The sequence below is a fragment of the Nicotiana sylvestris genome, chromosome 10 (genome assembly GCF_000393655.2).
Source record: "Nicotiana sylvestris chromosome 10, ASM39365v2, whole genome shotgun sequence".
NCBI classification, from domain to species: Eukaryota; Viridiplantae; Streptophyta; class Magnoliopsida; order Solanales; family Solanaceae; genus Nicotiana; species Nicotiana sylvestris.
This window is the reverse complement of record NC_091066.1, coordinates 12,923,198-12,937,130: the sequence shown is the minus strand read 5'-3', so window position 1 is coordinate 12,937,130 and position 13,933 is coordinate 12,923,198. Positions and strand designations below refer to the sequence as shown.

Below are 13,933 nucleotides of genomic sequence, written 5' to 3'. Positions count from 1 at the left end.
GTGTCGAGGTGATGGTGGGATGGTTGTTCTGATGTAGGGCTAATATCTTTCTCGGCCGAGACGGGGACCCAATTGATCCCTTCGACCGTCGTTACGAAGATCCTTCCTTGATTTTTCTTGAACTGATGTCAGCCATTTGATCGGACCATTGAGATTGTCCTTATCGGCTCTTACCTCGGCGCAGTAGGCATTGTAGATTTCTTCCCATGTGGTAGGATGATATTTCATGAGTCTACTCAGTAGTTTTCTGGTTGCTCTTGACCCTTTCCTGCTCAACCCGTTCTAGAAGGCAGCTACTGCCATCCCCTCTGATACGTTTGGTAGGCTCATTCTTACCCGGTTAAACCGGGCAAGGAAGTCCTTGAATCCCTCACCAGGAGATTTCCTAATGGCTAATATATCGTTCACATTGGCTGCCGCCTTTTTAGCCCCTACATGAGAGTTGACAAACTTATCCGCCATTTCCTCGAACGTCGTTATTGACCACGCTGGCAGTTGTGAGTACCAGGTTAGGGCTCCCCCTGTTAGGGTTTCGCCGAATTTTTTCAGTAGTACTAACGGTACTTTCTCCTTTGAAAGATCATTGCCCTTCATCGCTGTGGCATAGTGGACGATATGATCTTCTGGGTCCGTGGTGCCATCGTATATCTTCAGATATGGTGACATTATGAAGGTTTTTGGGATTACATGGGGGCCTGCTCCTTCGCTGTACGGTTTTTCGACGAATAGACCAGCGTCTCGTTTAGGTAATAACTTTGGGGCGCTCGGTATTTTGCCGACCCTTTCTTGATGTTCCTTCATCTGATCATGAAGCGCCTTGTTTTCGTTTTTCATTTCTTCCATTTTCTTCAAAATGGTTGTGAGTGCGTCATTACCTGCATCAACAGTGGCATGAGTGTTACCTGTTTGCGGGGCGTCCTGTTCGCCAGTGGTTTTCGTGATGTCAAGGTGTGTAGTATCTCTATTCTCCCTTTGGATGGATTTATCGAGTATGCTATTCAGAGTGCTCGTCATCCACTCTCCCAGTAGTCTTTTTATTGTTGGTGGTGCTTCCTCTGTTGTTGATGTAGAGGCTCCCTTTTCGCGTGAAGCAATTACGCTCTAGCGAGGGGAGGGGGAGGCGAAGCACTCCGCCTGGGTGTAGTATTCGGTGTCGTGTTTTCATCGATTTCCCCGCCATCTTCGTTGATTGTGTTCAAGATGTTGGTAGTGACACCTGCTATCCTTTTCAACCCCGCATCTCTTTTTCCTTCCATTGTTAGTGGGGCAAACGAGGAAGAGATGTGTGTTTTTTTTTTTATGATCTAGAAAGAACTATAATTTCAACTAGAAACCTCCCCACAGAAGGCGCCAAATTGTTGAGCAAATATATGCTAAACTAATTAGTAACAAATTAATGGGGTGAATCTTAGTTGAACTTAATAATCTCTAGATCAAACGGAACGAGATTTCGATATAATGAGAACAGTATAGGAGTGTTAAGTAGTATGTGCAATTCGTTATGGTTGGCAAAATATATAATATCCTAAAAATAATACAATAAATGCAAGAAATTACAAGGGTTATAATAAAAAAGGATTGTCACCCAATGATTATGTGATTGAGCACCTCCTCTTTCTAATGATGTGAAAAGGTATGCAGCAGATATGAATGTGGAATCTTCAGATTTATGGATGAAAGTTAAACAACATGTGCTTGAGTAAATCCAATAAGATAATTCTTTCGTATATTCTCTCTTTTTACAATGTATTATCTCCCCTTTTAAAAATGGCAGCCCCTTCTTCTTTACTAATTCTTCCTATTTATAAGGGACATTTTCCCAAAAAACCCTAAAAGTACAACATAAAGAATATCCAAAAGACATATTCTTCATGTCTCTTTCTAAGTTTAAACTACCGTTACTATCTCATTTCGGCTGACCGCTCTTGGTCGTCGTCCTCATCACAACAACCATCAGTCGTTGTGTTGTGGTGACCTCGTTCCATGTCTTGCTTATCCACTGTCGTGGTTGTCAAATTTGGACCCATACAACCCGATTAAGCCCGCTAAGAAGTGATAAACCGCTTCTTACCAAGAAGAACTTCAGTTCCAACAGAGGCGGATCCAGATTTTGAACTTTATGGATTCGAATAATAGGCCAGCAATCTCAAGTACTGATATTTGGGTTCGAAATTTAATATTGGTGCATATTTAGTGGACTTTTTAACACATGCACAAAGTTTGAACCAAAATTACTGAATTTAATCATACTCATACGCACCGTATCCGTAATTTTTAAAATTCAAACTCAAAATCTCTGGGTAAAAAAATCATAGGCGTTCCACCACATATCGTCGTGGTCCGAGGAAGCCATATGTTACTAAACGGATCTATGGCTAAACTAAAGCAAACGTGGTAGCTTTGCCATTTTTGGTTATAAATTGCAAAAGGACAAGAGTAGGAAGCTGCAGTAAATATCTCTATGGCTCTGTAATGTATTTGTCACATTCGCAGAGATAACGAGTTAGGTGTGGATGGTTCATTATCAATTTAAACATTAAAAAATCTGAAATTCAAATAATAACAACTTGTTTGAATGGTTGTTACTAGGGGTGTACCAAAGAAACCCACAAACCGTACCAACCCGATAATCCGAGTCAAACCGAGTAAAAAATCCGACTATGGTTTGGTTTGATTTGGTTTGGTGTTGGAAAAAAAAACCCGACCATAATTGATTTGGTTTGGTTTTAACTAAAGAAAGTCAAATCGAAATCAAACTAACCTCAGATTATATATATAAAAATTTAGAATATTTAATATATAAATATACTTATTGTGATGTAATTTATAAATATTTCTTAAAACAATTCATAATTTTATCTTTTAAGGTCTTATTTCAAGGTTGGACTTAGAACTTTTGAATGCTTACCCATTAATATTAGTAAATTAAATAATACTAACAAAAGCACAAATCAAAATCAAATCAATACTAATGCTAACAAAAGACATTCAATTTAATATTATGAACGTGAATGTATTGAATATCTATTTTTGTTTTACAATAATTTAGATAAAAATGCATAACCTATTTTTATTTTTCTTTAGCGTTTAGTCATGTAATTAATATTCCCTTGTTAATCTATTTATTTTAGCATGACTTAGTGCTTTTAGGTTATGTTTATTTTTATTATGACTTTTTAATTAGCAATATTTATATTACATAATTTTATTGTCTTTATTGTTGAATATTTTAGGATAATGCCATGACACATCTCATATTTTGTATTATTTTTTTGAAAAATACTTCATATAGTTGTATCTTACTAGGATTAAAGAAATATTTTGAGCATACGTTATATGTTTTGTTCTACAAAGATTTTACCGGGAAAAAAAAATCCGAAAAAATCAGAATAACGCGAAAATCCGAGAAAACCCGAGAAAAACCGAGCATGAAAAACCCGAGCTTTATTGGTTTGGTCTTTAGATTTAATAACCCGACACAATTGGTTTGGTTTGGTAATTGTAAAATCCGAACCAACCCGGCCTATGTACACCCCTAGTTGTTACCCGTTGTATTTTATCATACTATTACTTTAAATACAACATTTGTTTTTATTTTTAATTAAATTTTAGTGTATCATATCGTTAAATTCGTCGTTGCATAACGACGAAAAATGTCACTTTATGGAACGAGCGATTTAGTGTGATCGCAATGTTACCTTTTTTCTGCTCTTTCTTATTATTAAATAATTCTATTTTATCTTTTACCCTATCTTTTTATATAATGATTCTACCTCGTACATTTTTTTTATAATAATATTCCAAGTTTATTGTTCATATTGTTGGCGCATGACATCAGGAAACGACAAAAATAATACAATCTATCCGAACATTATATATATCAAAACGATATAGTACAATACTATATTATACTATACTACACTATACTATACCATACTATACCATAATATTAATACTATACTATACTATACATTATGAAACGATACATAACAACCATCCAAAAAAGCTGTAATTTGTTGGGGAACTAAATATAAATCATGAACCAAACCTTCAAGAACTAACCTACCAAGACACAATCAGAGAAAGTTCCATATTCCATTCATGGAAGAAAGTCAAAGAAACTCTCTCAAAGTTCTAATGGTTCCATGGTCAGCCCATGGCCATGCAGCCCCATTTTTTGAACTAGCAAAAAGACTATCCAAATGCAATTTCTATGTATATTTTTGCTCAACTCCAGTCATTCTTAATTTCCTCAAACAAAGCCAATCCAATTATTTCTCAAATAATCATCCAAACACAAAAATCCAACTAGTTGAACTTAACTTGCCATCTTCCCCAAAACTTCCTTTAGAAAATCAAACAACCAAAGGCCTACCTAGACATCATTTCCCCATTCTCTTGAATTCTTACGAAATGGCAGGTCCAAATTTTTCTAATATAGTAACAAGTGTCAATCCAGATTTGATCATTTATGACATTTTCCAAAATTGGGCACCAAAAATAGCCTCTTCCTGCTGTTAGCTATATCATTATTGGAGCAGCAACAACTTCATTTTTCTATCATCTTTATGCGTTCGATGGTGCAAGAGATTTTCCATTTCCAGAAATTTTTCTACCTCGTTACGAGTTGGAAAAATTGTACTCCAAAAATGCATCCATGACTAAATTTATAGATGACATTTATGCTAGTAGTGGGGTTGCAATGTCACAAGATATCATTTTCATCAACAATTGGAAGTGCACTGAGACTAAGTACATGGAATATTTTTCAATTTTAACTAAGAAAAATGTTATCAGTGTCGGTCCGCTGATAGGAAAAACAGAGAGCAAAATGGAAGACTCTGAAAATATCATACAATGGCTAGACCAAAGGGATCCATCTTCAACATTGTATGCAGCATTTGGTAGTGAATGTGTAGTGAACAAGGAAGAAATCGAAGAAATTGCTCGTAGACTAGAGCTTAGTAATGTTAATTTCATATGGGTTGTTAATTTTTCATTTGATGAGAAGATTAGTGGTAGCGATAAGATTCTGCCAGAAGGATACATCGAACGTGTGAAAGAGCGGGGCATGATTGTGGCCAAATGGGCACCTCAAGCAAAGATACTAAGGCATCCGAAGAAAGTGGAGGCAGTGTAGAGTTGGCCCAGACCATCCTCAGCTACGGAGATCTGCAGTTTTCTTAGCTTGGCGGGTTACTACCGTCGTTTTGTTGAGGGTTTTTCATCGATCGCAGCCCCTATGACCAGGCTAACCCAGAAGGGTGCTCTGTTCCAGTGGACGGAAGAGTGTGAGGCGAGCTTTCAAAAGCTCAAGACAGCTTTGACTACAGCCCCAGTTTTGATATTGCCTACAGGTTCGGGGTCTTATACTGTCTATTGTGATACCTCGAGGATTGGCCTTGGAGCGGTATTTATGTAGGACGGTAGGGTGATTGCCTATGCGTCCAGACAGTTGAAGGTACATGAGAAGAATTATCATGTCCATGATCTCAAGTTAGCTGCTATTGTTCACGCCTTGAAGATCTGGCGTCATTATTTGTATAGTGTGCCTTGTGATATTTATACTGATCACTGGAGTTTGCAACATTTGTTCAAGCAGAAGGATCTTAATTTGTGCTAGAGGAGGTGGTTAGAGTTGCTGAAGGACTATGATATCACTATTTCGTATCACCCGGGCAAGGCCAATGTGGTGGCCGATGCTTTGAGTCATCGGGCAGAGAGTTTTGGATTTACTAGCAGCAGAGAGGCCCATAGCGATGGATGTCCAGGCCTTAGCCAACCAGTTTGTGAGATTGGATCTTTTGAAGCCCAGTCGGGTTCTAGCTTGCGTAATTTCTCGGTCTTCCTTATTTAATCGTATCAGGGAGCGTCAGTTTGATGACCCTCATTTGCTTGTCCTCAAGGACAAGGTTTAGCACAGTGATGCCAGAGATGTGACTATCAGTGATGACGGGGTATTGAGGATGTAGGGTCGGATTTGTGTACCTAATGTTGATGGGCTTCGGGAGTTGATTCTAGATGAGGCACATAGTTTGATGTATTCCATTCATTCGGGTGCTGCAAAGATGTACCAGAATTTGAGGCAGCACTATTGGTGGAGGCAGATGAAGAAAGATATAGTTGGGTTTGTAGCTCGGTGCCTCAATTGTCAGCAGGTAAAATATTAGCACCAGAGACCGGGTGGGTTGCTTCAGCAGATAGAGATTCTGGAGTAGAAGTGGGAGAGGATCACCATGGACTTCGTAGTTGGACTCCCACGGACTTTGAGGAAGTTGGATGCCATTTGGGTGACTGTGGATCGGCTGACCAAGTCCGCACATTTCATTCCTGTGTGTACTACCTATTCTTCGGAGCGATTGTCGGAGATTTATATCAGGGAGATTGTTCGTCTGCATGGTATTCCAGTTTCCATCATCTCAGATAGAGGTACTTAGTTCACATCACGGTTCTGGAGGGCCGTACAGCATGAGTTGGGTACTCGGGTGGAGTTGAGTATAGCATTTCACCCTCATACGGGCAGACAGTCCGAACGCACTATTCAGATTTTTGAGGATATGCTCCGTGCGTGTGTGATTGAGTTTGGAAGGTCTTGGGATCAGTTCTTACCATTGGCGGAGTTTGCCTACAACAACAACTATCAGTCCAGCATTCAGATGGCACTGTACGAGGCTTTATATGGTAGGCGATGTAGATCCCCGATGGGCCGGGTGAGGCTAGATTACTAGGTACAAACTTGGTTCAGGATGCTTTGGAGAAGGTTAAGGTGATCCAGGATAGACTCCGTACAGCCCTGTCCAGACAAAAGAGTTACGCAGACCAGAAGGTTCATGATGCTTCCTATATGATTGGAGAGCGGGTTCTGCTTCGGGTCTCGCCTATAAAGGGCGTTATGAGATTTGGGAAGAAAGGGAAGTTGAGTTCGAGGTTTCTTGGTCCTTTTGAGATATTGCGGCGTATTGGGGAGGTTGCTTATGAGCTTGCCTTACCTCCTAGCTTGGCAGGAGTTCATCCGGTATTTCATGTTTTGATGCTCCGGAGGTATCACGGTGATCTGTCGTACGTGTTGGATTTTAGTTCAGTCCAGTTGGACAAGGATCTATCTTATGTTGAGGAGCCAGTGGCGATATTGGACAGGTAGGTTCAAGGCTGAGGTCAAAGAACATTGCATCAGTAAAGGTTCAGTGGCGAGGTCAACAGGTCGAAGAGGCGACCTGGGAGATCGAGCAGGATATGCGCAGCCGTTACCCTTATCTTTTAACTACTTCAGGTATGTCTTTATGCTGGTTCGAGGACGAACGAATGTTTAAGTGTAGGAGGATGTAATGACCCAGCCGGTCGTTTTAAGAATTAGCGCCCCGATCCCCTATTAACAGCTTTCCCCGTATTTATTTCTGCTATTTTAATTCGCTAAGATATTTGATTTTGAGTTTCGGAGTGTTTTGGGACACATAGTCCCTAAATGAGAGCTTAAGCTTTAGAATTTGGACCATAGTCAGAGTAGTATAAAGACAACCTCAGAATGGAATTTTGTCAGTTCCATTAGCTCCGTTGGGTAATTTCGGGCTTAGGGGCGTGTTCGGATTGTGTTTTGGAGGTCCATAGCTTATTTAGGCTTGAAATGCTGAAAGTTGAATTTTTGAAGTTTCCGATTCGATAGTGAGATTTTGATATCGAGGTCGGAATGGAATTCCAAAAGTTGTAGCAACTCCGTAGTGTTGAATGTGACGTGCTTGCAAAATTTCAGGTCATTCGGACGAGGTTTGATAGACTTTTTGATCGAAAGCGTAATTTGAAAGTTTTTGGAGTTCTTAGGCTTGAATCCGATGTTAAATTGGTGTTTTGATATTGTTTTGAGCGTTCCAAAGATTGGAACAAGTTTTAATCATTTTTTAGGATTGATTGGCATGTTTGGTTGAGGTCCCGGAGGCTTCGGGTGTGTTTCGGATGCTCAACGGGTCATTTTTGGAACTTAGAGAATTGCAGAAACAAATTGCAGCAGTCAGTTCTGGTTTCCTTCTTCGCGTTCGCGAGTGGGGTCTCACGTTTGCGAAGAGGAGCTGGAGCTAGTGAAGGTTTAATGCTTCGTGTTCGCAAAGGTATTCCCGCGTTCGCGAGGCTGTGGGGTCTTATACCTACGCATTCGCGAAGATGGTCATTGCGTTCGCGAAATAGGAAGACTGGTCAGTGGATCTTTGTGCATCGTGTTCACGACTGGTGTCTCGTGTTCGCGAAGAAGAACGCTTCTGAGCAGAACGTAAATTTCAAAATTGAGGGTTTTGAATTCATATCACAAAATTAAATTGGGAGCTCGGTAGGACACGAATTTTGGACAGATTTTTGGAGGGAGTTTGCCGATAATGATTCTTAACTTCTTTTTGCTTATAACCCATTAATCTAAATATGAATTCATCATCTAATTTCGGATTTGGGTGAGAAATTGGGGAAAATTTTGAAAAAGTTCATAGACCTAATTTTCGAGTTTTGATTGGGGATTTGACATTGAATTTGGATAATTTTGGTATGGTTAGACTCGTGGGTGAATGAGAGTTTATAATTCGTAACTTTTATCCGATTCCGAGACGTGGTCTCAGGGGACCTTTTGGTCATTTTACCTAATTTTTCGTATTAGCTTAGGATTTTTTTTTTGAAACTAGTTACTTGAAGTTATATTTACATTATACAATTGAATTAAATAGATTTAAGCCATTTGGAGTCGAGTACTCGTGGCAAGAACGTGGTCTCGGGTTGATTTTGAGTTGGTTCGAGGTAAATGGCTTGCCTAATCTTGTGGGGGGGAAACTCCCCTTAAGATTTAGTATTATAGAGATTTGAAATGCCTTGTACGTGAGGTGACGAGTGCGTACTTGTGCTAATTGTTGAAAATTCGGTTTTCATTAAATAATTATAATTGTGTTTCTTTTCCTATTTATACTACTTGCAATTTAACCCTGTTGTTAGCTTAGGGAAGCATGTCTAATTGACTTAATTGCTTTACTTGCTCAACTGCCTTATTTGGATTATGTACAGCTTGCTAGGCTAGAAATACCTATTTTACCTTGGTATGGAATTTGAATTGAATTGTGTATTCTTCGCGTTGTTGCTGTGTGTTTACTTTGGGACTACGGGACGGTATCCCGAAAGATCCCCCTGTAAGTTTACTTTGGGACTATGGAACGGTATTCCAGGAGATCCCCCCTACACTTTTATAGTTTAACTACGGGACTACAGCCAGTAGATTCCCCTGTACTGAGTATTTATATTTGGGACTACGGATCGGTATTTTGGAAAATCCCCGCGCACTACGAGTTGGACTACGGGATGGCACCCAGGAGATCCATTGGATATTTATATTTGGGACTACAGGACGGTATCCTGGGAGATCCACGGTTGTTATCTCTGTGTTGAGTTGTATACCTTCTGTGATTATTTGTCTCCGTGGTAGCTGTTGTTGTTCTTTCTCTCATGTGTTACTTCTTACTATTGCACTTAATTATGCCATTTATTCTACATTGTTATACCTTATATTTCATTTAACCTCAGTAGGGCCCTGACCTTCCTCGTTACTACCCGATCGAGGTTAGGCTTGGCATTTACTGAGTATCGCTGTGGTGTACTCATGCCCTTTCTGCGCATGTTTTTCATGTGCAGATTCAGGTACTTCCACTCAGTCTTATAATCCTTGAGGCGAGGCGCTCTTGTAGAGACTTCGAGGTATATCTGCCGCGTCCGCAGACCGAGGAGTCCCTTTCTATTTTCTGTACTAGTATAGCCCTTCTGTATTTTTTTCCTTTTGATAGACATTCCTGGAGTTAAAGCTTTTTATGTATCTCTTAGCTTGTGATTCATGGGGTTCCGGATTTTGGGAGTGTTAGGTTGATATTCTTGTACTGTTATATTCCAGGCGGCATCTTAAACATAATTTTATTTTGTTATGTCGGTTTTTAATTATTTTTTTCCTCAATTGTTCTTTTTCCGCATTTGTTAGGATTACCTAGTCGTAGAGACTAGGTGCCATCACGATAGTTCACGGAGGGCGAACCGGTGTCGTGACGGGTACTTTGAGTCAAAAAATGCAACATTTTGGTTCCGGACTCAATTCAGAGGTGGATCTAGGATTTCAAAAGGATGGGTGCATTGTTATGAAGAGGTGAATTTTGAATTTATATTTGACGGATTTAACTATAGTATCTTATCATGAACCCGCTATACTTTTGAAATTATCAGTTCAAAATTATATTCTTTTTGAAATTTTAGTGACTTTCACTTATATATCTATACTTCATGCTGAAAATAAGACCGTCTAGAGTGGGATTTGAACTATCAATTTTATTTGTAGAGGTAAACCAAGTAATTATTGTATAATAGGAGTCTTTGAGCATGAGTGCACGCACATATATTTTAAAAAATTAAAAAAATATAATATTATAATACATAATTAGGGAGAAGAGTATGAGTTCACGTGAACACATATGCAATAAACTAGATACGCCCAAAATTTGCGTATGATAATATCAGCATTACGTTTTGTGCTGTCATTGAAATTAAGATTATGTCTCCTAGGTTTTACTGTGGTAATTGAAGCTTTCATAGTACGGTTGGCGAGTAAATTTTATGGACGGCCATTTAACATTATGTTCATTATCTAAAAGTTATTCTCTCCGGTTCATAATAAGTGATTGTTTTGCTTTTTTATTTTGGTCCAAATAAGTGACCTTTTATATAATCAAGAAAGAGTTAACTTTATTTTTCCAAAATTTGCCCTTATTTGTATATCTCAATGTGTCAAGTTAATAATATACAAATTTTAATTATGGGTAATTTAGTCAAAATACCTATTTTTTTAGGAGTTAGTATTTCCTAAGGAACGTGCCAAAGGCCAAAAAATCAATTATTATGGACCGCAAGAAGTATTATTTACATAAAAATTATTTTACTTTGCTTCACACATCACAAAAGTAACTTTGATCAGCACTTATAAAAAACCTACTTGAAATATAAGAAAAAATGACAAAAATAATTGTGGTGGACCATGTTTTTATGATTGCATTCATATAGCTCACTCTCGCCACCGTTAATTTCTTGGATGCAGGCCCATTGGAGTCACATGTATAGGACCAATTGGGGTATTAACTGGTCACCTATAAAAAGATATTTTAGAAGCTCATAAAGGTTCATTTAGTGTAAGGGCCCTAAAGATTTATATGAGATGCTAACAACTCATAGATGCTTCATTATTTCTTAACTTAAGTTACATTAGGTTCTTTAACCATTGTTCTAGCTCACTATATGTAGTCCATACCCCTTATCCGTATTTATCAGGTGCACTTTAATTGGGTATAATGAGTTGTTTCTCTATTTTTAATGTTATAATTTCATAAAAATCTATTGTTGTAGGTATAACTTGATAACATAAAACTGTATATCGTACATTTTCAGTATCTGAAACTCACTTATTCAATTAATTTATATTTTTCCTGATTAAGCCCGTTGAGGGGGGATAAACCGGTTCTTACCAAGTAGCACTCCATTCTCAAGAGGCGTATCTAGGTTTGAACTTTATGTATTCAGAATTCTAGGATAGTAACCTCAAGTGCTCGTATTAGGTTCAAAATTTAATATTAGTAAATATTTAGTAAATTTTCTTAATATATATATAGAGTTTGAACCAAAGCTACTAAACTCATTCTATGTTACACTCTATTCCCCTAATTTCTAAAATTCAGAGAAAATCATATATGTTCCACCACATTACGTGGTGGTCCAAGGGAGCCATGTGTTGCTATAAATGGATCTGTGGCTAAACTAAAGCAAACGGGGTAGCTTTCCCATCTATGGCTATGTGGCTAACGAGTTAGGTGTGGAACATTAAAGAAAAAAAGAAAAATTCAAATAAAATTTAATTCTAATTTGTTGGGAACTAATTAAAGGGGTATCAGAAATAGCCAGATTTACATTTGCTAAAATTTAGCTAGATTCGAGTATAATATGCTAAAATGTTATAATGTGATGGAGTTTTAACTTAATATGTGGAAAATTTAAATTGAGGAGCTCCATAATCCAGCATGGAATTTTCCGTACTGGAGTTCCACATAATATGCTGGAAATTTATACGTAGCAACTCTATAATCAAGCATATTATACTGAAACTTTTTGTGTTTCAGTAAAACAATGACCATTTTTTAATGACTTCGTAAACACTGACAATTTTTTTATTACCAGCCCGAAAACTGAATAGATCGTGCTATGTTCACAATTATAAATCATGAACCAATACTTCAAGAACACAATCAGAGAAAAGTTCCATTCATGGAGGAAAGTCAAAGAAACTCTCTCAAAGTTCTAATGGTTCCATGGTTAGCCCATGGCCACGCAACCCCATTTTTTGAACTAGCCAAAAGACTATCCAAATGCAATTTCTATGTATACTTTTGTTCAACTCCCATTATCCTTAATTTCCTCAAGGAAAGCCAAGCCAATTTCTTCTCAAATAATCATTCAAACACAAAAATCCAACTAGTAGAGCTTCACTTGCCATCTACACTTGAACTTCCTCTAGAATATCAAACAACCAAAGGCTTACCTAGACATCTTTTTCCAATTCTCTTGAATTCTTATAAAATGGCAGGTCCAAGTTTTTCTAATATAGTAACAAATCTCAATCCAAATTTGATCATATATGATATTTTCCAAAATTGGGCACCAAAAATAGCCTCGGCGTTACATATTCCTGCTGTTAGCTATATCATTATTGGAGCAGCAACAGCTTCATTTTTCTATCATCTTTATGCATTCGATGGTGCAAGAGATTTTCCATTTCCAGAAATTTTTCTACCTCGTTACGAGTTGGAAAAACTGTACTCCAAAAATGCATCCATGACTAAATTTATAGATGACATTTATGCTAGTAGTGGGGTTGCAATGTCACAAGATATCATTTTGATCAACAATTGGAAGTGCTCTGAGACTAAGTACATGGAATATTTCTCAATTTTAACTAAGAAAAATGTTATCAGTGTCGGTCCGCTGATAGGGAAAACAGAGAGCAGAGTGGAAGACTCTGAAGAAATCATACAATGGCTAGACCAAAGGGATCCATCTTCAACATTGTATGCAGCATTTGGTAGTGAATGTGTAGTGAACAAGGAAGAAATCGAAGAAATCGCTCGTGGACTAGAGCTTAGTAATGTTAATTTCATATGGGTTGTTAATTTTTCATTTGATGACAAGATTAGTGGTATCGATGGGATTCTGCCAGAAGGATACATTGAACGTGTGAAAGAGCGGGGCATGATTGTGGCCAAATGGGCACCTCAAGCAAAGATACTAAGGCATTCTAATATTGGTGGATTTCTAAATCATTGTGGATCAAATTCTATATTAGAAAGTTTACATTTTGGGGTGCCTTTAATTGCTATGCCAGTGCTTGTTGATCAATTTATAGCTGCAAGATATATGGTGGAGCTTGGTGTTGGTTTGGAAGTAAAGAGAGAGGAAAATGGAAAAGTGAAAGCTGAGGAGACAGCAAAAGCTATAAAGAATTTAATGGTGGAGAAAAAAGGGGAAGAATTAAGGGAGAAATCAAGGGAATTGAGTGAGAAGATAAAAAGGGAAGAAGATAAAGAGATTGATGAAGCTGTGGTTGAGCTTCAAAAGCTTTGTTTGAAGAATAAAAACCTTTCTTGACGAGCTCATTTTCAAGTGGCGACTCTTGTAAATTATGGGTAATTTTGTGGCAACTAAAGTCAAATAATATTTCGTGGCAACTTCTAAATGAAAATAAGTTTCAGCGATGAGACTATTCTCGACAACCTTTTACGATCATCACGAGAAGTCTGTTGTGGCAATTTCTTCTCATTTTCTCAATTCGTTGTCCTAATCCAATCAAACTAATATACTATAACAATCACAGATTCAGAGGGTTTTACATGAA

At 37.9% G+C, this 13,933-nt stretch overlaps 1 protein-coding gene across 1 annotated transcript; it reads left to right on the top strand.

Annotated features, from left to right (window-relative positions):
* The first annotated feature begins 4,085 nt into the window (after nucleotides 1-4,085).
* Nucleotides 4,086-13,811, top strand: LOC104218373 (UDP-glucosyltransferase 29-like). Its single transcript, XM_070160080.1, has 3 exons — nucleotides 4,086-4,449; nucleotides 4,505-5,018; nucleotides 12,362-13,811. The coding sequence occupies exons 1-3, from the start codon at nucleotides 4,102-4,104 to the stop codon at nucleotides 13,684-13,686; spliced, it is 2,187 nt and encodes a 728-aa protein (XP_070016181.1). The 5' UTR covers nucleotides 4,086-4,101; the 3' UTR covers nucleotides 13,687-13,811.
* Nucleotides 13,812-13,933: the final 122 nt, after the last annotated feature.